The 24,438-nt window shown below is 39.0% G+C and overlaps 1 protein-coding gene across 4 annotated transcripts in view; it reads left to right on the top strand.

Annotated features, from left to right (window-relative positions):
• The window catches only part of PDE4DIP (phosphodiesterase 4D interacting protein), a 230,620-nt gene that overhangs the window by 54,784 nt on the left and 151,398 nt on the right, over positions 1-24,438 (top strand). For all 4 annotated transcript variants that reach the window (XM_089916999.1, XM_089916997.1, XM_089917001.1 and 1 more), the window contains exon 3: positions 3,463-3,608. In XM_089916999.1, the coding sequence (XP_089773125.1) occupies positions 3,463-3,608 (146 nt within the window). The remainder of the gene's footprint in view (positions 1-3,462; positions 3,609-24,438) is intronic.

Below are 24,438 nucleotides of genomic sequence, written 5' to 3'. Positions count from 1 at the left end.
TATCTGTAAGTAATTTGTGCTGTGTACCAATAAAACCTGCTTTAAATTTTTGTGCTAATTTAAACCCCTGTACTCTATCAGGCAAGGTTAGTGGCTATTGAAAATACCATTAAGGATAGGGCTATCTAAAGACACCCTTGATAGTATGTTATTTTTACAAACATGAAAAGACACTGTACAGTGTCCAGTTTAAAGACAAATCATATAAGTCATATGGCCTTACATTCGCCCCCCCCCGCCTTTTTTTTTCTTTAAAATTGGTTATGTAATGAGTAAATACTTCTAGACAAGAAAAAACCTGCCCCTGGGACCACACTGTTTATCATCATTATTTTTTTTAATCTTCATCTTCTTCATATTTCTCTTTGTCATCATCTTCTTGACCCTTTTGTCTTTCTTCTTTTTCTTTCTTTCTTTCTTTTTCTTTTTAAACAGGGAATGCTCTTCTTTTTTTTTTTTTTGGCTGTGCCCTGTGGCTTGTGGGATCTTACTTCCTTGACCAGGGATTGAACCCTGGCAATGAGCATTTAAAAAAAATTCTGAGAAGTTGATTGAAGCATCTGGGGACTTCTTCTTGCATTCCTTCTGGAAAGTTTGTAGAAAGAAAGAGAAAGAGGGAAGGGGGGAGGGAGGCATATATTCTCCCATCCCATAGGTTGCCCTTTCATTCTATTGATGGTTTCCTTTGCTGAACAGAAGCTTATTAGTTTGATGTAGTCCCACTTGTTTATTTTTGCTTTTGTTGCCTTTGCTTTTGGTGCCCATGCATATATGGTCCATTAATTTTCGACAAAGAAGATAACAATATACAAGGGAGGAAGGAAGGAAAGAGAAAAGAAAAAGGGGGAAAAAAGAAAAGGAAAGGACAGAAAAAGAGCATATTATGGTATTTTTCTTCTTGGCCCTTTCAGATCGCCTTTGCCCATGTGTCTATGTCTAGTTAACTTTTCCTCAGTGGGGTACAGAGTCACCTAGAGCCCATTTCACTCTCACTTGCACTGACACTGTCTATGGATCTCAGTGTGTTGCTATGCCTGTCATTCTTTCTGATTTAAAAAAAAAAATTGTTAAGTAATAAAGGTGCATTGTTTCTTACTGTCAGCCAAGAAAGATGTATTTTTCTATGTCTTCTGCCTGAGTCTACAACCCCAAGCCCACCTCAATCGGAGGTCATTTGCATACCATGCTTGAAGGAAGCCCTGATTTCTTATTCTTTCACAGTGTCACTTCTCCAAGGCAGGCCTAGGGTGAGTAGCAGCTTCGCCTTCACTAGCTTCTCCCAGGGCAGTGCTTCCTTTGGTTAATGGAAAGACTGTGTCTCTTCCCCTTTGCCTGTTTTTCCCTGACTCTCAGGCCTGTTACAATCCCCTTCCCTACTAAAATAACACAGTATTAGCATACTGCTAGGAAGGTTGAACGGAAGGAATGTGCGATTGGTTCTGCCGCTTTTTGCAGTGTAATCTTGGGCAAGCAAACTTGCTGAACCTTTATTTTACTCATTAGTTAAAGGAGTGGACTAATCACATCAGTCTATTTCACTGGTTGCAGTAACTATAGATGAAATTATTCCTATACAATAACCTAAAAGATCCTCTGTAGAGAGGTTATGTAGAAATACTTCTTGGCTAGTAGCTTGATTTTTTATTTCAAATAAAGCTATTTCAGTTATCTTTGGTCATGTGACACACCACTCTAAAACTTAGCGACTTAAATACGTACAGCTGATTCAGTTTGTTACACAGCACCAAGTAACACAACAATGTTAAGCAATTATACCCCAATAAAGATGTTAAAAATAAATAAATAAATAAAACTTAGTGGCTTAAAACAGGGGTCAGCAAACTGCAGCCCATAGGCCCAGTTGCCAGTATTTGTAAACAAAGTTTTATAAAAGCACAGTCATGCTCATTCACTAACATATTTTCTGCATCTTCTTTGAGCTATCAGGTCAGAGTTGAGTAGCTGTGACAGAGTTGATGCCCATGAGCCTAAAATATTTACTCTCTGGCCCTTTAAGAAAACGTTTGCCCGCTCAAGGCTTAAAACAACAATGGTTTATTATTTCTCACAATCCTGGATGTTAGCAAACTGCGCATTTCTTCTGTTGGTCTCACTTGGGATCACTCAAATAATCTGACAGCTTTTTTTTTTAACATCTTTATTGGAGTATAATTGCTTTACAATGGCGTGTTAACTTCTGCTTTATAACAAAGTGAATCAGCTATACGTATACATATATCCCCATATCTCCTCCCTCTTGCGTCTCCCTCCACCCTCCCTATCCCACCCCTCTAGGTCGTCACAAAGCATCGAGCTGATCTCCCTGTGCTCTGCAGCAGCTTCCCACTAGCCATCCATTTTACATTTGGTTGTGTATATATGTCAGTGCTACTCTCTCACTTCGTCCCAGCTTCCCCTTCCCACCCACCGTCTCCTCAAGTCCATTCTCTACGTCTGCGTCTTTATTCCTGCCCTGCCCCTAACTTCATCAGTACCGTTTTTTTTTAGGGTATTTGTTTTTCTCTTTCTGACTTATTTCAATCTGTATGACAGACTCTAGGTCCATCCACCTCATTACAAATAACTCAGTTTTGTTCCTTTTTATGGCTGAGTAATATTCCATTGTATATATGTGCCACATCTTCTTTATCCAGTCATCTGTCAATGGACATTTAAGTTGCTTCCATGTCCCGGCTATTGTAAATAGAGCTTCAGTGAACATTTTGGTACATGACTCTTTTTGAATTATGGTTTTCTCAGGGTATATGCCCAGTAGTGGGTTTGCTGGGTCATATGGTAGTTCTATTTTTAGTTTTTTAAGGAACATCCGTACTGTTCTCCACAGTGGCTCTATCAATTTACATTCCCACCAACAGTGCAAGAGGGTTCCCTTTTCTCCACACCCTCTCCAACGTTTATTGTTTCTACCATCTGACAGCTTGACTGGGAATGAGGGTCCGAGACAGCCTTTCTCAAGTGTCTGGCAGTGGTGACTAGCATCTTCATTCCCCCTGTACTTGGCCTTTCCTCCCCCTGAAAGGTAGTCTGGGCTTCCTCACAACAAGGTGGTCTTGGGGTTTTAGGAAGGCAAGAACAGAAATGCAAGGCCTCTCAAGGCCTAGTCTCCTGAACGCATCCAACAGCAGCATTTTCATCACATTCTCTAGGTCAAAACAAGTCACTAAGTCAACCCAGATTCAAGGGGTAGAGAAATAGACCCCACTTTTTGATGGCAGGAGAAGGAACATCACATGACAAAGGTGTGTGGACATAACCTAGTGTGCTGTGCTGGGGACCACTACTAATATGATCTACCACAGGCTATTGTATGTGAACTGCTTCTCTGTGGCCTAAAATTGGTTCATATTTTGCAGAAACCAAATTCTGCTGGAACATGCAGGTTGGGATGATCATAATGCCACTATTTTTATAAAATTTTCTATCGTTCTGTTTCACTGGCAGCTTTTCTTAGTGACACCAAAGATCGAGGCCCTCCAGCGCAGTCACAGACCTGGAGAAGTGGTGAGAAGGTCCCCTTTGGGCATTCCTTGAGAGCATTTGAAAGACCCCTTCAGGTGCAGACCCAGGCTCTTCGAGACTTTGAGAGGGTAAGTCACATTGGTGGATAATTGTTATCCCAGTTAGAAGGAGTATCAGGGGATAGTGGTGTCTTATAAAAGTATGACCCATAATTTAGCTTGAATTATGGGTATTCTTATCAAAATGTTGTCTCTTTCAATAGCATTTATCCCAATAAGCTTAGGCACTGTTAGCTATATGCTGAGCACTGTGGTTAATGGGCAATTGCCTGTACCACTATTTCTGTCTTAACATTTTTACCCCTGGTTTACTTCTCAGATAAATTTAGGAAGTTTAAATGGCACCCCGAGAATCTGTAGGTGGGCCATAGTGAGCCCAGGAGACCTAGTCAGTCGGTTGGCATTATATGCTCTGCTGCTGGCTTGGACCACTCTGGATATCTGGATACCGTCTGCAGCATGAGGTGGCTCAGCCACAGCCATTTGCTTCTCAACAAGAATCTGGCATTGTTGCTTGAAACTCCTGATTTAACTCTTGAAGTGCTCTGTATCTTGATAGGTTTATCCTTAGATTTGGCCAAAAGCCAAATTACTGATAATGTAATACAGGCCCCCAGATCCCTGTGCCCTGGTTTGATCCAAGGAGGTCTGCACAATAGAACCTATCTACTGGAACCTATCTGCGGGCTGGAAAGAACACCCAGGATTTCTTACATCCCTGTGTGCTAAAAAAGGAAACAGCTCTTTGGTGCCCCCTGGGGGTTGCCCAGGAATCAGGACACACATATATACTGTGTAAAAATGCCCTGAGATGTGTGGGTTTCTTTCATTCTTGAATTGATAGCTTTTGTTATATAAAATAAAAATTCCATTTTCAAAAAAAGGTTAATAAAGTAGTGTTGACATGCGTTTACCCTGTCTTCTTTCAATTTGTAAATAGAAATGTTTCACTAGGACCTAATGTACATCCTACCAGACATTCCTGTGGGCAAAGAATGTGTTCCATATAATGTGTGCCTGAGAATCTAAACAGCCTACTCTTGGTTTTTGTGCTCAGAGTTGTCATGGCCACCGTTTTGTTTTTTTTTAAAAAAAAGACAGAGTTTGCAGGAATATTAAGTGGTTTTGAAGACTAACCCTCTGAACAGCTGTGGTGCTTGTGGTAGGAGTGGGGGCAGTACCACCCACCCCCTTCCTCTTTTCCGCCTTTTGCATCTGCTGCAGTGCAGAAAGGGTGAGCAGAGCTGTGGCACTCCCCAAAGCTGTGAGGGTGCTCTCTGAAAGGCAGTCTGCCTGCATGTTCCTTTTGGTGGAGAGGTGATTTGGATCATAGAAATGAAGGGTGTCACCTCTACCGATCAGATGAATGCCCAGGTGCTGTGGGAGAGGGAAAATAATGGGCTGAGCTGGGTGATGAGCAGAGGTCAGCTGACTTTCAACTGTGGAGTCCTAAGTCTTTTTCTCTGAGCAATAAGGTCTAATATCGCTGGTTAGTCCTTACCCCTCAATGCTGGGAACCACTGACAGAAACCAAGGTAAGATGCAGAGAAAAGGCCAATAAGAGATATTTTACATGTCTCTCCCCTATGTGTCAAGCAATATATAAATAACAATGAGGCTACAGCACATGCATTTGTCAGAATGGTCATTGTCAGTAAACCAAGCTGTGACCTGCTCACAGGTCTGTTCATTCTTACATCCATTCATCCATCCATTCATTCTGTAGACTTTGAATGATAGCACCTGCTGTATGAAGAATCTCCATGAAAGGATTTGAAAATTAGAGGAAACATTAGTTAGAAAAAAAAATGTAGGAGGGAGAGTGACACATTCCAATGTCCCACCCTAAAAACTGGTAAAACACTAAATAACATGATATTTTCTCTAAAGTTTAAATCATGCATTCAGTAGCCTTGGGATAAAGGATGAGATCTGTACTCGGAAAGGGGAAAGGGACATATTAAAGGCTTGTGCCAGAGAAAGGTTAGCTCCTCCAGCGCATGAAGCAGATGTCAAAGAGATACAGGCCTGGCCTGGGCAGCCAGGAGTCCATCTGTCTTAGTCAATTCAGGCTACTATAACTCAGACTGGGTAGCTTATAAACAACAGAAATTTATTTCTGACAGTCCTGGAGGCTGGAAGTCCAAGATCAGGGCACCAGCATGGTTACCTTCTGGTGAAGGGCCTCTTATTGGTTCATAGCTGATGCCTTTTCACTATGTTCTTACATGGCAGAAGGGGCTAGGGATCTTTCTGAAGCTTCTTTTATAAGACATGAAACCCAAAGGCCCATCTCCTAATACAGTACCATCATCTTTGAGGTTTAGGATTTCAGCATGTGAATGGAGGCAAGGGGGACACATTCAGACCATGGCACCATCCTTACTTCACTTATCCCTGCAACAAATACTTGATCACTTCAAATAAGATGCTATTCCTATCCTTAGTAATAGTCTATTGGGAAGTACAGACACTGCATTACTTACAATATAAGGTGTCCTTATGGTAAAGATAAGGACAGTGTATGCTGAGATCTTGAGAGAGAATATTTAATTTTATTAAAGGACAGAGAAGGGCCTCCTACAAGAGGACACCTCTCATGGGGCTGCACATTTAGTGACGTCTTCAAAGTTCAGTTAGATTTTACCAGTTAGAAAAGGAGATTATAATATTCTGGACAAAGGGGAAATTTGGGTGAAAGGAAGAGAAGTATGTTCATGTATAGATCTGATAAGAGACTGGGATAGAGGGATGCTATGGTCTGAATGTTTGTGTTCACTCAAAATTCATGTGTTGAGATACTAACCCCTAAAGGTGATGGCATTGGGAGGTGGGGCCTTTGGAAGGTGCTTAAGTCATGAGGGTGGAGCCCTCATGGATGAGATTAGTGCCTTATGAAAGAGGCTCCAGAGAGATTCCTAGCCCCTTCCACCATGGAGGATACAAGAATTCTGTGACCCAGAAGAGAACGCTCACATGACCAGGCTGGCACCATGATCTTTGACTTCCACCCTCCAGAACTGTGAGAAATAAACTTCAGTTGTTTATAAGCTACCCTGTCTGTGGTATTTTCTTAAAGCAGCCTGAACAGACTTAGTCAAGGGAGGTATGGAGGGAGACTTAGAACAAGGAAAGAGGAAGTTTATAGCAATACAATCCTACCTTAAGAAACAGGAAACATCTCGAATAAACAACCTAACCTTGCACCTAAAGCAATTAGAGAAAGAAGAACAAAAACACCCCAAAGTTAGCAGAAGGAAAGAAATCATAAAGATCAGATCAGAAATAAATGAAAAAGAAATGAAGGAAACGATAGCAAAGATCAATAAAACTAAAAGCTGGTTCTTTGAGAAGATAAACAAAATTGATAATCCATTAGCCAGACTCATCAAGAAAAAATGGGAGAAGACTCAAATCAATAGAATTAGAAATGAAAAAGGAGAAGTAACAACTGACACTGCAGAAATACAAAAGATCATGAGAGATTACTACAAGCAACTCTATGCCAATAAAATGGCCAACCTGGAAGAAATGGACAAATTCTTAGAAATGCACAACCTGCCAAGACTGAATCAGGAAGAAATAGAAAATATGAACAGACCAATCACAAGCACTGAAATTGAAACTGTGATTAAAAATCTTCCAACAAACAAAAGTCCAGGACCAGATGGCTTCACAGGCGAATTCTATCAAACATTTAGAGAAGAGCTAACACCTATCCTTCTCAAACTCTTCCAAAATATAGCAGAGGGAGGAGCACTCCCAAACTCATTCTACGAGGCCACCATCACCCTGATACCAAAAACAGACAAGGATGTCACAAAGAAAGAAAGCTACAGGCCAATATCACTGATGAACATAGATGCAAAAATCCTCAACAAAATACTAGCAAACAGAATCCAACAGCACATTAAAAGGATGATACATCATGATCAAATGGGGTTTATTCCAGGAATGCAAGGATTCTTCAATATACGCAAATCAATCAACGTGATACACCATATTAACAAATTGAAGGAGAAAAACCATATGATCATCTCAATAGATGCAGAGAAAGCTTTTGACAAAATTCAACACCCATTTATGATAAAAACCCTGCAGAAAGTAGGCATAGAGGGAACTTTCCTCAACATAATAAAGGCCATATATGACAAGCCCACAGCCAACATTGTCCTCAGCGGTGAAAAACTGAAAGCATTTCCACTAAGATCAGGAACAAAACAAGGTTGCCCACTCTCACCACTCTTATTCAACATAGTTTTGGAAGTTTTAGCCACAGCAATCAGAGAAGAAAAGGAGATAAAAGGAATCCAAATTGGAAAAGAAGAAGTAAAGCTGTCACTGTTTGCAGATGACATGATACTATACATAGAGAGTCCTAAAGATGCTACCAGAAAACTACTAGAGCTAATCAATGAATTTGGTAAAGTAGCAGGATACAAAATTAATGTACAGAAATCTCTGGCATTCCTATACACTAATGATGAAAAATCTGAAAGTGAAATCAAGAAAACACTCCCATTTACCATTGCAACAAAAAGAATGAAATATCTATGAATAAACCTACCTAAGGAGACAAAAGACCTGTATGCAGAAAATTGTAAGACACTGATGAAAGAAATTAAAGATGATACAAATAGATGGAGAGATATACCATGTTCTTGGATTGGAAGAATCAAAATTGTGAAAATGACTCTACTACCCAAAGCAATCTACAGATTCAATGCAATCCCTATAAAACTACCACTGGCATTTTTCACAGAACTAGAACAAAAAATTTCACAACTTGTATGGAAACAAAAAAGACCCCGAATAGACAAAGCAATCTTGAGAATGAATAACAGAGCTGGAGGAATCAGGCCCCCTGACTTCAGACTATACTACAAAGCTACAGTAATCAAGACAATATGGTACTGGCACAAAAACAGAAAACCAGATCAATGGAACAGGATAGGAAGCCCAGAGATAAACCCATGCACATATGGTCACCTTATCTTTGATAAAGGAGGCAGGAATATACAGTGGAGAAAGGACAGCCTCTTCAGTAAGTGGTGCTGGGGAAAATGGACAGGTACATGTAAAAGTATGAGATTAGCACACTCCTTAACACCATACACAAAAACAAACTCAAAATGGATTAAAGGCCTAAATGTAAGGCCAGAAACTATGAAACTCTTAGAGGAAAACATAGGCAGAACACTCTATGACATAAATCGCAGCAAATTCTTTTTGACCCACCTCCTAGAGTAATGGAAATAAAAACAAAAATAAACAAATGGGACCTAATGAAACTTCAAAGCTTATGCACAGCAAAGGAAACCATAAATAAGACCAAAAGACAATCCTCAGAATGGGAGAATATATTTGCAAATGAAGCAACTGACAAAGGATTAATCTCCAAAATTTACAAGCAGCTCATACAGCTCAAAATCAAAAAAACAAACAAACCAATCCAAAAATGGGCAGAAGACCTAAATAGACATTTCTCCAAAGAAGATATACAGACTGCCAACAAACACATGAAAGAATGCTCAACATCACTAATCATTAGAGAAATGCAAATCAAAACTACAATGAGATATCATCTCACACCTATCAGAATAGCCATCATCAAAAAATCTGGAAACAATAAATGCTGGAGAGGGTGTGGAGAAAAGGAAACACTCTTGCACTGCTGGTGGGAATGTGGTACAGCCACTATGGAGAACAGTATGGAGGTTCCTTAAAAAACCACAAATAGAACTACCATATGACCCAGCAATCCCACTACTGGGCATATACCCTGAGAAAACTGTAATTCAAAAAGAGTCATGTACCAAAACATTCATTGCAGCTTTAATTACAATAGCCAGGAGATGGAAACAACCTAAGTGTCCATCATTGGATGAATAGATAAAGAAGATGTGGCACATATATACAATGGAATATTACTCAGCCATAAAAAGAAACGAAACTGAGTTATTTGTAGTGAGGTGGATGGACCTAGAGTCTGTCGTACAGAGTGAAGTAAGTCAGAAAGAGAAAGACAAATACCATATGCTAACACATATATATGGAATCTGAGAAAAAATAAATGTCATGAAGAACCTAGGGGTAAGACGGGAATAATGACACAGACCTACTAGAGAATGGACTTGAGGATATTGGGAGGGGGAAGGGTAAGCTGTGACAAAGTGAGAGAGTGGCATGGACATATATAGACTACCAAACGTAAAATAGATAGCTAGTGGGAAGCAGCCGCGTAGCACAAGGAGATCAGTTCGGTGCTTTGTGACCACCTGGATGGGTGGGATAGGGAGGGTGGGAGGGAGGGAGACGCAAGAGCGAGGACATATGAGAACATATGTATATGTAAAACTGATTCACTTTGTTATAAAGCAGAAACTAACACACCATTGTAAAGCAATTATACTCCAATAAAGATGTAAAAAAACACCCAAAGACTTCCAAAAAAAAAAAGAAGAAAGAATATTAAATATACTTAATCAGTAAAAATTAATTGATCAGTTAATATGATTATTTCTGAAATATTTGTTGATGGAGGAAATTCTAGGGAAAAGATCCTTTGATTCCAGAGTAAGAGATAATAGACTAAAAATGTAAATACTGGCACATTATGGATAATACATCATTGGTCAATTAACAAGTGAAAGTGACAGCATCTTTCTTCACTATATTGGTGCAGGAGGAAGGGGCAAAGGGAACAGAGCTTTGAAGATATAGTTGTCTTTCTTTTCTTTTCTTGCATTCTGTATCCCCGACCAACAGTATGAGTGGGGCTAGAGAAGGATAGGCAGGGGGAAGGGGTCAGAAATAGTGGCACAGATAAGCCTACTCAACTTTACACTGGTAGAAGTAAATTAATAGGTATTGTTTCCCATGATAAAAGAGTTTTGCTTAGTATGTATGCTTCATTTGTACTTTTTGAATGAGTGAATGATTTAACTAATTTTTAAACCTTGTCAGCTTTGTTTTAAAGGTGCTTCCCCCCGCCTATCCCCCCGAAGATACATTGATGGAATTATCTCTATTCTTTCCAGAACTATAGGCTTGAGAAGTGGGTTAAGTGCTTCTCATAAATTGCCTTATTTTGTCTTTATAAACCTGCATGAAACAAGCATCACTGTTCCTATTTTCAAGTGAGGGAACCAGAGCTCATAGAGATTGTGACTTTTTCAGGATCATGGAGTTTAGGTACCATGATTACAAATCCTGACAGGTTGTTGGGTCGTTTTACATAGTCATATGTCAAATGGCCATAGTCATATGTTGAGAAAAATTCTTTCCTATATGTCTTCTCACTGATCACAGCACCCACCCCACCTCCAGCATCTCTGGGGTGAGCGAGACTAGAGCAGCACATAGATAGCACTAGCTAGCGTGTGTTGATCACTTTGTGTGTCAAGTAGTGTGCTAAGTATGTACAGTATCATCTCATTTAATGCTAACGGAAACCCTGTGAAGAAAGCATGATTATAACACCAGTTTACAAATCAGGAAATAAAGGCACAAAGAGTAACAAAGGAACTTACCAAGCGTCTCATAATGTGCTGAGAATACTCATCATTTTTGTGACCTAAAATAGTACTTTCTATGTTGGTGGTAATAAGAGTGCTGACTCATATAGGCCTGGAATCATGAGCTCCTCCTATTTAGATGGGCACAGAGTGCAGTTCTATCTTCCCTAGGTAAACTGTAAATCCACTTTTATCTCCCAGTATTCTCCATCACATGCTTTCTATTCCATTAATTCTCAACTGCTTGCAATTCAAAGTTGTTTCATACTTCCAAGCCTTTGTTCTGGCTGTTCCCGCTGCCTAGAATAATTTTTCTCTCCTCTTCTTTACCTGGTTAAAGCCTACTCATCCTTTAAGTTTCAGTTCAGGTCCAGTTTTTTGTTTATTTGTTTTTTCTTTTTAGGATGCCTCCCCTCATTCTCCAGTCTCAAAATATATACCCAGACTCTAGGCAATTCAGAGGTGGAAAGCCTCTTTTCACCTTTTTCTAGTCTCTAGAACCTAGCATAATGCTGGTACATAGTAAGTGCTCAGTAGATGTTCATCAATTAAACTAAATTTGTTGAAAAGTGTTGAAGATTAGGTGTTATATTGGATTTGTATTCCCCCTGGCCTCTACTTCAGTATTCACTGAGTATATTCACAGTAAGTAAAATGATTCTAAAGAGGGTATTGGTATATTAATTAATTGGTTAGGATAGGAAACTGAGAAGTCAGGAAAAATACATTTATTTTTAGAAGTCCAATGTGCTATCCATTGTACTACAGAGGCAGGTGGGAAAAGTACATTTATTTTTTTATTTTTTTTGTGGTACGCGGGCCTCTCACCGCTGCAGCCTCTCCCGTTGCGGAGCACAGCCTCCGGACGCGCAGGCTCAGCGGCCATGGCTCACGGGCCCAGCCGCTCCGCGGCATGTGGGATCTTCCCGCACCGGGGCACGAACCCGTGTCCCCTGCATCGGCAGGCAGACTCCCAACCACTGCGCCACCGGGGAAGCCCAGCACATTTATTTTTAATGGTGAGGTTAAAGGGAGATAACTGTCTACCTAAACTGGGATCATAAAATGTAAAGTAAGAGAAAGAAGCAGAGACCTTTTGAAATATTGGACAGGATTTATTAAGAAGATCATAATAATAGCTAATAATAATATGTATTGAGTGTTTATTAAACACTAGGCACTTTTTAGACATTTAACACATTTTATTTCAGCTCTTTTTCAGTTCATTTCCCTAACTTATGAGATAGATATTAGATATTATATTACATCCATTATATGAGTGAAGAGACCAAGACTCAAAGAACTTGATGAAAGCTATTACAGGTATAAAGTGGCAGAGCCAAGATAATTCCAAGAGTCAAGGTTCTTGGAGAAATGAGAGGACCATTCAGAGGAGAGGTTACATTAGTGCAATGTGTGCAATTTGGTTCTATGCAGAGAATCAAAATGGCAAATACTATATATAGAAAAGCCATGGAAAGGGTAGGGGTCTGTGGCTTTAAGGTCTAGTGGAGGCCTCCACTGCCCTCCCCTGTTTACACATTTTCTAATAATGCTGTCTTTAACATGAAAATGCCAACAAGACCAGCTGCAGTGTTTGCTTAATTATAGTCTGAAGCTAGCTTTTCTGGGCAGTCTGAATCCAACCACAGTGAGTCAGCCTGTTGAGGCCCCACCCATCCTGGCAAATTTTTCCACTTGGGTCTTGAAGCCTGGGGGGGTGGGGTGCGGGAAGTGAGTCCTAAAAGGGACTTTTCTACCTTTATGGAGATCTGAGTTATCACGGCCTGGGTTTCCTGTTCTAGTTTAGGTGAGTCTGGGTCATGTGACTTCTGCCTTTAGGTCCAGCCATTTCAAGTGCTTCTTGAGTTTCTCTTTAATTACAGCCTTGGCAAATGAAAGCTACTGGTGAAGTGCATTTTCTTTCTTTTTCTTTTTTTGAAAATGGCATTTATGTTCCTCAAACCACAGTGCCCCAAGCATACTGGTCTTGGTTTCACTAGTGTCTTGAGACTTTCAAAAAGTTATTAGATGAGAAGGGAAGGGGGGATAAATCTGAAACTTTCTGCGATCATAAGCACAGGATTTTTTCTTTCTTGTTAAACATGACTTTTCAGAGGGATTCCACAGAACTTCGGCAACATTTTCATTCCTAAGCAACACTGCCAAAAATAGGCATCAAATCAATCACATTTTTCTTAAGAACTATGAATAAAAGCAATGATTCTGAGTGCTGTAGAGGATGCAGAGATGTATATGAGTTACCATTCTCGGAGAGCATACACTCTGATTAGGACATAAGAAATTTAAATTACACGAAATTTAATTTAAATAACATCTAAGGCACCAGTGGAAGAGATCACAAGATTAGAGTAATTGCCAATCAAATGTATGTCTTTAAAATCCAGTCGTTAGGGGCTTCCCTGGTGGCGCAGTGGTTGAGAGTCCGCCTGCCGATGCGGGGGACACGGGTTCGTGCCCTGGTCCGGGAAGATCCCACATCCCACATGCCACAGAGCGTCTGTGCCCGTGAGCCATGGCCGCTGAGCCTGCGCGTCTGGAGCGGGAGAGGCTACAACAGTGAGAGGCCCACATACCTCGAAAAAAAAAAAAAACCTAGATGTTAGGACAAAACATTTTTTCTAATTTGTATTCATACGTATCGGTAAACTTTACAAAGTTATAAATATTGGTTCACATTTGGTTACACAATTAACAAAGTAACTTTATCAAAAAGAATGAAATTACAAAAATTGAACAACCCTGAAAGTTCTGGAAGGTATGTTTACCAACACAGAAAAGAGCAATCACTTCCACAGAGAAAATGGCACTTGAATGAGAAAAATCCTTCTTATTTTTTGTTATCTCCTCTCTGTGTCCTCATTAGAACTTGTTGCCTTCTCCTCTTCACTGTATGAAGAGAAGCTCTGTCTTTCTTCCTATGGACTTGAGGAATTTCCATTCCAATGATAAAATTTTAAAATAACAAAAATAATGTTATCAATGAATATTTATTGAGTACTACAGTGTGCAGACCTCTGTGAATGCACCTGACTTGCATTATCTTATTCAATTCTGAAAACAGTCTTTTGAGGTTGGTACAACCATTATTTTCATTTGTACAGGGAGGGACACTGAAGCTAGGAAAAGACTAGTGATTGCTAGAAAGTGCTAGAGCTGGGATTTTAACAGAAGTGTACCGATTCCAGAACCTGAACGCTTAGCCACAATTTCATTATGCCTCTCTATGTACAGCTGCTCCCTTATTCATTTGTTTGTTCATCTACTCAGTATATGGGTACAATCTATGTGCCAGGCCTGTTCTAGCTTTTACATGCACAGTGATCAAGTATGAAAAGGTGTGTGTTGAAGGATGAATGTTTCAGTGTTTTTATACTAATAAAATATTAGAAACAATCTATTATTCATCAAGGCAAGGATTGATTATTTCAGCCATGGTACACATACAACAGAGCATCACAGAGCAATGTACTGACTTGGAAGGATATGTGTAATAATAATAACAAATTTAAGATTAAACAACAGAACAACAACAACAATTTGAATATTACATAAGATCTCTTTAAAAAATTTATTTTTACATGATTTTTAAAGGTTACTTTCCATTTCCATTATTAAAAATATTGGCTATCTGTTATACAGCACATCCTTGAGCCTATCTTACACCCAACAGTTTGTACCTTCACCCCCCCACCCCTATACTGCCCCTCCCTCCCCACTGGTAACCACTAGTTTGTTCTCTGTGTCTGTGAGTCTGCTTCTTTTATGTTATATTCACTAGTTTGTTGTATTTTTTAGATTCCACATATAAGTGATATCATAGTATTTATAAGATCTCATTTTTGAGGGAGAAAAACTAGAAATGTCTGGAAGGATATACACCAAAATATTTAAAGTGATTAGGTCTGGGTGATAGGATTAGCCATGATTTTTACCTTCTTTATAACTTTTTGTATTATCTGAATTTTTAATAATGTGCATTCCTTTTATTTATCTAATCATTCAACAAATATTTCTAAAGTGCTTACTGTATACAACATAATGTCTTAAGCACTGCACATACAATAATGGATAGGCAAACATGGTTCCTGCCCTCAGGGAGTTTACAGATTAGCCAGTTACAACAGAATGTAATCATTACAATGCTGTGGAGGCACTCAGGAGGGACCCTTACCCAGACTTTAGGGTCAGATGGGCTTCCTTTAGTAGGTAATATCTAATTCAAATCCGTACAGGCTAGTTGGAGATAGTGAAGTCAGAGCTGAATGGAAATTGAAGAGGAATGACTTTCCAGGCTGACACTGCTACCCGTTAAAAGTCCTGGAGGCAGCAGAGCAAGTTCAGCAACAGGAGGCTTTTTGTCATGGCTGGAGCACTAGAGTATAGAATGGGGTTCAAGCTGGTTTTATCTCCCCCTACCACCTGCTACTCTCGGTCAAAGCCTTATTGTTACTGCCATGGTTATTCATGGTATCACTGTGAACTCAGCTCTTATGCCTAGACAAAGTCTTAATTGTGCCTTCGAAATCACCTTCTTTCCTAGAGAAGGGTGGAGAAAGAATTAATGAAAATCTAGAAAAATAGGTGAGGCCATAAATTGACACGTTCCATCTGAATGCTAAAAGCTCAGCAAATAATCTTCCTGGGTCGAACCAGCTGTGAACAAACAACACCAAGTCCTGCTCTTGTTGGTCGGGCCAAACCGTAGGAGAATCTAGTTTGGAGCCTAGGAATCCTTGGGAGCTCCCAGCATCCGTGCAGCTCAACTGTCGTTTTGCCATGGAACTCATTTAACTGTCTCTGACAGTGCTATTTCTGGCTGGGCCATTTATTTTTGGTGACCAGGGAAGTTGTTATTTGTTTTGTTTTGTTTTTATATAGTTCGTAGCGCTCCAATATGATGATGACAGCACCCTACTATTCCAGGATCATTGTGGGTAGCGTGGGTGTGTATCTATGGTGGGGGGAGACAGCAGGAACATCACTGGAACCCCTGCCATTTATCTACACAATGATACTGCCTAAGACAGGGTTTATTTATTGACCTGATATAATAGCTCTGTTGTTAGCTGTCTTGTCATCAGGCCACGTATTTCAAGAAAAGGCTGTGTAGAGGATGGGTATCAGTATGCTTCTGAGTTTAAGGGGAAAAAATTGAATGATATTGTTAATATTTTAGCATTTAAAGGACTGAAACTTCAGGGATTATGTTGAAATTTCAGAAACAGAGTTTCAGAAGAAAGATTTGTTTATTGTGCAACCCCAAAGAAAAAAAGCCAGATGTTTGTAGAGTTCTCAGTCTGCTTTCTGAGGCAGGCATCAACAGCTGGCTTCTGGAACACTGGACAGAAACCCTGTGTGGAAGTGAAAGGGTTGATGAGTGGAAGACCAAGTTGATTGACTTCGATTGACATTTTCCTTATTAAAATGTTCTGCAGAAGTTATGCATATTCTTCAGGGCAGCCAAATGAGTATGTTTTTCCTGTCAAAATATAGGGTGGATCATGTTTTCTTTCTGTTTTATTTAAGGACTGTAACAAAACTTTAACTTTTGATAGAACATAGTAATCCATGAGTATTTAATATTAAGGGCCACTTAAAGTATACTTTATCTAGCCTTTATGTTAGGGCCCCATAATCTAAGTAGGATTAATATACATTTAGAAATGGTCAGTTCTAAACCATTTGCTTTTAACTGAATTGAACTGAATTGAACTTGAATCTTTATCATAGAAAAATCCTTTGTAGAAGGCAAAGGACTGGATGTGTTACTTCTCACAGCTTTAGTTTCTTTCTTCTTTTTTAAATAACAGCTTTTTTGAAATGTAATTTACATACCATAAAATTCACCCTTTTAAAGTGTACAATTCCATGTTTTTTGTATATTTAATGAGTTGTGCAACAATTACCACTATCTAGTTCCAGGACATTTGCATCACCCCCCAAAAACCCATCATACCCATTAGTAGTCATTTCCTGTTCCCTCTTCCCCCAGGCCCTGGAAACCACTCATCTAATTTCCCTATGGATTTGTCTAGTCTGAAAATTTCATATAAATAGAATCATGTAATATGTGACTTTTTGTGCCTGGCTTATTTCACATTATATAATGTTTTCAAGGTTCATTTGTGTTATAGCATGTGTCAGTACTTCATTCCTTTTTATGACAGAGTAGTATTCCATTATATGGATATGCTAAACTTTGTGTATTCAATCTTCTGTTTTTGGATGTTTGGGATGTTTCTGCTTTTTGACTCTGCGAATGATGCTTCTGTTTTGTGTGGACATATGTATCTCTTCTCTTGGGTGTATACCTAGGAGTGGAATTGCTAGGTCATATAGTAACCCTATGTTTAATCTTTTGAAGACTAGCTTTGGTTTAGTCACCTTGAAAATGGAGAAAACTATGTTTTATATAGGTTCAGGTGGTCAGATCCTCTGAGGTCACAAGCAATATTATTTATAATGAAGGATACTTTTTGAAAATATGCAGGGACCTAAGGTAGAATTGGAAGTACCTTATTAGTCACAGGGGAACCCTAGGTTCACAGGGGTCATCTAGTGTCATGAGTAAGGCCCTGATGAGTATGAAATATGGGTCAGACTGCTGGAAGCTGTAGTCTGTGCTCCTCCACTTTCTAGCTAAGCAAATCGGCTAACTTCCTCATGTCTTACTTTCCTGGAGTATAAAATGGGGATAATAATATCCAATCCACTTACTTCACAGTGTTGTAATGAAGAAAAAATGAAATAATACATATATGGAAGTGCTTTGTATATTGTCAAATCCTATACAAGTGATTGTTGTCGTGAAGATAGTGTAATTATATCTAATTAATTTTGTAATACAAGTCAAAGTCATTCAAAACAGCCAGTAATTTAACTTTTGTATTTCTCCAACTTAGATTTTATCAGAAAAGCATAGGGACACCCAGACACATAGATGTATTACAAATAAAATATTTATATGTGAAACAAACCATCCTCCTCCTTCTCCTTGCCCCATCCCTTCATGTCTATCCCTGCCGTCTAATCAACGGCAGTAGGGTTCCTGGGTGCTAAAGAGCAGGAAGCATTCTCCAGCCATTGGTGTGACTTTCCCACAGGTCCGTTTTGAAAATGTAACAGTTAGCAAAGTCTGTTGAGAGTCATCCTTAGGTCCCTAGTCGTTGTTGCTGCTTTTGTCTTGGAATAACATGTCCTTTATGCTCACTTATCTCCTCTTCCTCTTCCTGTGCAAGGCAACCAGAGCACTCAGTCTGAACAGGTAGACTCCCACTACCTTTTAGGGCTCTACCATAAGAGAGCTGGTGGGGTGCTCTGAGATCTTTCAAAAAGTGACAGCTCTCTCATTGGTGCTGCCTTTGGTAATATCGTTTCTATGAGAAAATATGTTTCAAACATAGAATCTCAGGATGGCTAAAGACCTTAAAAATTCTCCAGAACTAACCTAGTGGAGGTGTGAAGATTCTTAACAATATCCCTGACAAGTGGTCCTTTAGTTTCAGTTGATTCCTTTTTGTGGCAGGAAATTTACTCTCTCATAATGTAAGTGCTAAGTAAATATTTGATGTATGAATGTATGGATGGAGTGTGGCAATAAGTTCATTACATCCAGCTCTACTAGAGAATTTATTCTTATATTTAATTGAAAGCTGCCTTCCTGTAATTCCTAGTTTCATTCCATTTAAAATAGTTTTTTTTAAATAATAAACTATTTCACAGACAAGAACATACAAAGAACAATAAAACACTTGTCCATGTATCCAATATCTAAATTTTTTAAAGATTTTTTGATTTGAACCATTTTTTTAAAGTCCTTATTGAATTCGTTACAATATTGCTTCTGTTTTATGTTTTTTTTGGGTTTTTGGCCACAAGGCATGTGGGATCTTAGCTCTCTGACCAGGAATTGAACCCACACCCCCTGCATTGGAAGGTGAAGTCTGAACCACGGGATGGCCAGGGAAGTCCCCCCAATATCTAAATTTTAACACATATTATTTTTGCTCTATTTGCCTCATATTGAAAAATAAAAGTTCACATTACAGATGCAATTGCAACACTACCCCAATCCGACCTCCTGACTCCTTTCCTACAGTTAATTACTATTAAGTATTTTTCCGTAAGTCACACAATTAGAAAATAGCAGAGCCGAGATTTGAACCCAGATCTCCTTGGTTCAAAAGCTATTGCCCTTTCCACAATTCTGTGCTATCCCACCTAGATAAATATGTATAATAGTGATAATATTTATTGCCAATTTGTAAGTGGGTAGTAAAATGTCAAGGGTTGCTTAAAATACCATTCTCCTGTTCCTCTGCTTACCATATTAAGTTATTTACGAATATTTTTATTTTCATGAAATGTAAAATCATGAATTATCACAGATATCAAATTGGTGAAGTTGAGTTGCAAAAGTTTCATTATATTTGAAAAGAATGTGTGAATTAAGATGATTAATCATTTTTAGTGGAGTGGAACTGTATTTTTAGGAGAGGGATTGGTAAGAGATTAATATGTTTTCAAGCATTTCCATTGTAAGAACTATCTGGGGGGGTCTGAATATGATTAAGCAAATTGAGGCTGAGTTGTTTTTAAAGGCTGACTTGACAGTCGGTTATGTTAATGGGGCATGACATACAACAGCTGGGTTGTAATCTCCTACTATTGTTGGCATTGATTGAGTTCTTATTAAAGTCTTGTTTCCAGTCTGGACTAATACATTAAGAAGCGGTGGGAAGAAGAAATTAAGGAAGGAGCAGGGGAGAACTGTTAATGTTTGGAAAAAATATTTTCAGAGAAGAGTAAAGATTTTCTATATACTACATTAAAAAGGAAGAACAAAGATAGAAGCACTGCCCCTTGCTCAAGAACCTGCAGTGCTTGTTTCCTAAGCAGTGCAGAGCTTATCCAAAGCTCTGAGAGGCCCTGATTTAGGAGGTCTAGTGAGCAGCCCAGGTGTGTGTGGTTTTGTTTGATAAAGCTACAAAACACAAACAAATAAAACAAAACATAAGTAATAAGCAAATAAAGTAAGTAGTAGGTAGTTCCTCGCCCTTTGTTCAAACTGAGAACCAGGATCTGCTAAAGGAACAAACTCGGGCTCCTCATCCTGACTTTCAAGATCTTTCTAAAATGGTTCTTCACTTCCTGTCCTCTCTGTTCACCCACTACAGGACAGCATGTGCCCTTTGTTTCAGCCCACTTGGTCCTCTGCACCTTTGCTTATGTTCTACCTGCCTAGATTGCCTTGTATTCTCCCTCCAGCCTATGCAAACTTGATTCATCCTTTAAGGAGAGCAAAAATGTCACTTCTCTCTGGAACCTTCTCTGGTAGCCTCTCTTTCCTAATTTCTATAGTTTTTATTATTTGTACCGTTCATACTGCCCTTTGATTGTTATTTATCATATATTATTCCCCATTTACTCAGAACTCTTGTACATAGTTCAGATTCTGCATTGTGCATTAAAATTAGTCTATTAGAAGAATTAATTTTACTTATAAAATTACCTTTAGATATGCTCTTCCTCCTACAAGATCTGCATAATCTTGTATACAGATTGAATTCTATTAGGATTAAATCCAATGAAGTCAAAGTCAGCAGGTTAGTTATTCATCCATTCTTTTATTAAATATTTCTTGAGCACCTACTATGTGCCAGGCACCATTCTGGGTACAGGTGATATAGCAGTGAACAAAACAGGCCCATATCCTGGCTTTCTCATGGAGTTCACATGCTAGTAGGGAGAGACAGACAAGAAACAAAATAAATAAGTAAATATAATATTTTAGAAGGTGATAGTGCTATGGGATTAAAAAAACAATGAAGGGAGACATGAAGGGCTGGGGTGAGGCATAGGGTGAGTAACAGTTTTAAATAGGGTGGTCACCTCATAGAGGAAGTGACATTTGATCAAAGACTTGAAGAGGGTGAGGAAGAGAATGCAGATAACTAAAGAAAGCATACTATTCAGAAGTATCAATAAGCTGAAAGGCCTTGAGGAGGGAGGGTGCTTGGTGTTTTTGAGAAACAGCAAAGAGAAACAGTGTGGCCGGGGCAGAGTACGTAGGGGAAGAGTAGTAGGAAAAAAGTAGAAGACAGGGTAGGGGAGAGGCTCCAGATTATGCAGGGCCTTGGGACTTATGGGCTAACAAAACGACTGACTTAGCCTTTCACTCTCAATTAGATGGGAAGCCATTGGGGGTTTCCAGCAGAGGAGCAATCTGACATTTTGTAACCCTCATAGTGATATGACTGCCACGCTAAGAATCGACTATAGGGGAGCAAGGGTGGGAGTGGGGAGACCAGTTAAGGGGCTATTCAAATAACTCAGAGGAGAGATCACAGTATCTTGGGCCAGAGTGGCAAAGGTACGAGTGGCAGTGGTGGTAGATAGCTTCTCTATATGTGTTGAAAATAGAAATCCTGATAGACAGATTTACAGACAGATGAGATGATGTGCATGAGAAAGAAGGGTCAAGAATAATTCAAAGGTTTTGGCCCAAACAACTGCAAATATTGGTGGTTACAAACTGAAATGGGGTCCAAAGAGGAAGGAACATATGTGCTGGGAAAAATTAGGAATTCAGTTTTATATATCACGTGTATGAGCTGTCCATATTCAAGTAGAGATTTCTACTAGGAAGTTAGGTGTAGATTGGAGTTCAGGAGAAAAGTCAAGATGGGCATATAAACTTAGAAATTTAAGTGAACAAAACATTATTTTTCTAGTCACCATTCTAGCAGATGTAGTTTCTTTGGAACCATTAAAACAAAGTTTTCTATATCATTGGAAAGTTATGAGAATAATATTGGGTTGGCCAAAAAGTTTGTTTGGGTTTTTTCATAAGATCCTAGCCGAACGAACTTTTTGGCCAAGCTAACATAAGCAAGCTAGCCCATATTTAACAGATCAAATCAGCAAAAAATGAAATATATATGCAATAATTATCTATTCATTAATTTAACAAATATTTAGGGAGTGTGTCCTAAATATTCTGCAATGAGAATACAAAGACACAAAATATGCCTTGCCAGCCCTCAAAACACTCTAGTCTGACTGAGGTGATTGTATACTGTACAGGGGGAAGAATTAACTGGAGAGGTCTTCTTGGCAATTGTGGGAGCTGAAAGAATATAGAGAGGCATGTAAGTCATTGACCTTTGGGCAGCTTACAGACTAGTTGGAGAGGTAGACACATGAAAAAGTTAAAAGCTCTAAAATGTGTAAATAACCCTGCAGGACAACAGAAAAGCATTACCATGAGGCAGCATACGAGCACTTGCCAAACGTTAGTATTTGCCTTAGGAGCTCAAGAGGAAAAAGTTTTTCCAGTCTGGCGTAGCAGGAAAAGCTTTGTTTGGGTGGAATTCAAACTTGAGAAAGTGACTTGAAAAAAGAGGCAGGGTGTCTTGAGAGGGTGTGATTTTTTTTTTTTCTTTTATACTAAGAGTGATGAGATGCCTGTGAAGGATTTTTAAGTAAGGGAGATGACAGGATAAGATTTGAGTTTTGAAAATAATGCTTTTAAAATAATGGGTTTTTCTTAGCTTTAATAAGGAGAAGAACTAGCTGGATGAATTCTGGCAGACATGATAGACACTTTTGCAAAAGTTTTTGCCATGAGGTTTGTCGTGAGAATGGCACATTCAAGTTGAACTATTTAGCCAACATTTGGATATGTAGGGCTAGATCTTGGGTGAGACAACTCAGTTGGAGGTTTGGGGACTGTTTGGGAGGCAAAAGTCAAAGCCCTAAAAGTGGATAAAATCTCTAAGGGAGAAAGTGTGAAGAGAAAAAAATCAGAAGGCTAATGACTAATTATCATTTAAGTAGTAGCTTTAAAGAGCCAGGAAAAAAAGAAAAAGAAAAAAAAAACAGAGAAGAGGCTAGAGAGATAGGAAAAGAACAAGGGATCACAGGGCATAAGAGAAAATAGGCTTAATGTGAAGAAAGAAATATATAGGTTGGATAAGAGCACCTGCATTCATATGCAATTTTACTTTCCATAAAGCTTCTATTAAATTATCTTACATGATGAAAGAATCCAAGTAGACATCAAAAGCATGATTAAACACTAATCTAGAATCTGGCACCTGGTTCCCCCTGTGCAAAATGGAGGTAATAATAATCAGGTTATTCCTCTAGGAGCTTAGACCAGGAAAGGGCCTTAAAATCACCGTTTCCAACCACTTCATTTTATAAATGAGGACAGTTAGGCCTCTGGAGAAGTGTACTCCCAAGGTCATACGTCTATTTAGTAACAAAGCTGGGACCAGAAAAGGATCTTCTTGAGTCTTACCTCAGACTTTTCTCTTCCTCACTGTCTCTAATTAAGCCTAGGTGAAATTCATTTATTCTAAGAGCACAGATTTAATGAAATTAGCTAAATGCATTTTAAATGTGTGCTTTCTTCTTTAAAATGAAGAATATATTGTCTTAAGTTACCAGTGGTCTAGGTAAGAAATGTGTTGCCTACTTATAATCCAGCTCTATTTGAGAGAATGCTCGGTTCTAATTATGCCCTCCTGAGGCCACTTTATTCACTCAAATTTTTTCTGTCTTTCAAAGCAAAGTGCAAGTGCAACTCCTAGTCAAAGCTTTCTTTCTCTCACCATCCTAATGAGAATGAATCACTCTTTCTTCTGGGTTCCCACAGATGCAGTATTTTTCAAACTTTAGGACAAAACGTGTTAGTGGGTCATGGAATCAATTCAGTGGGTCACTCCCAAAAAGAGAAACGGAATAGGAAATATCAGAGTGCATCCTACATAGTGATGGTTAACATTACTTTGGGGAACTTTTACTTCAGTTGTGTGTGTGTGTGCATGCACTGGATTGCAGTGTGAAATGTAAAATGTTTGAATAACACAGGCCTGGAGGATTATAATGTAAAACATATGCACCTACGTCTCTACGGCCACCTATCTCTTGGAGGCCTGGGACTGTCTTCATCTTTGTATTCCTCATGCCCAACATACTACCTGCTGTGTACAAAAAAGGGAGATTGATTGGAATTATTATGAAGAGTGAAGAAAGAATTAGAAGAATGAAGAGCAGGTAGGTTGGGGAGGAACCTTATATGTGAATTAAGTATAAAGTTTTTGTTTCCTTTACTTTGGATGTTAATATTAATTTGTTTTCAAGCTAGTATTACTGCACCCAAGAACCTGTGTTTGGTATCTGTGCTGTGGCGTTGTCTCCCAGTCACCTTCAATGTCCCGTGTGGTGTGGTATAAATAATACTTCCTGCCAACGTTGCAGCTGTCATTCAAGGATCTTAAATTGCTTTAGGAGCAGGATCTGGTGATGAGTGCCTAGCTCCACTTGGCAGGTGCCGGAGTTAAGAACTAGTG

This window comes from Delphinapterus leucas, chromosome 1 (assembly GCF_059928025.1).
Source record: "Delphinapterus leucas isolate spDelLeu-1000000601 "Yukka" chromosome 1, BTC_Dleu_Yukka2, whole genome shotgun sequence".
Lineage (NCBI taxonomy): Eukaryota > Metazoa > Chordata > Mammalia > Artiodactyla > Monodontidae > Delphinapterus > Delphinapterus leucas.
The sequence above is the reverse complement of the archived record's forward strand: the minus strand, read 5'-3'. Positions and strand labels throughout refer to the sequence as shown.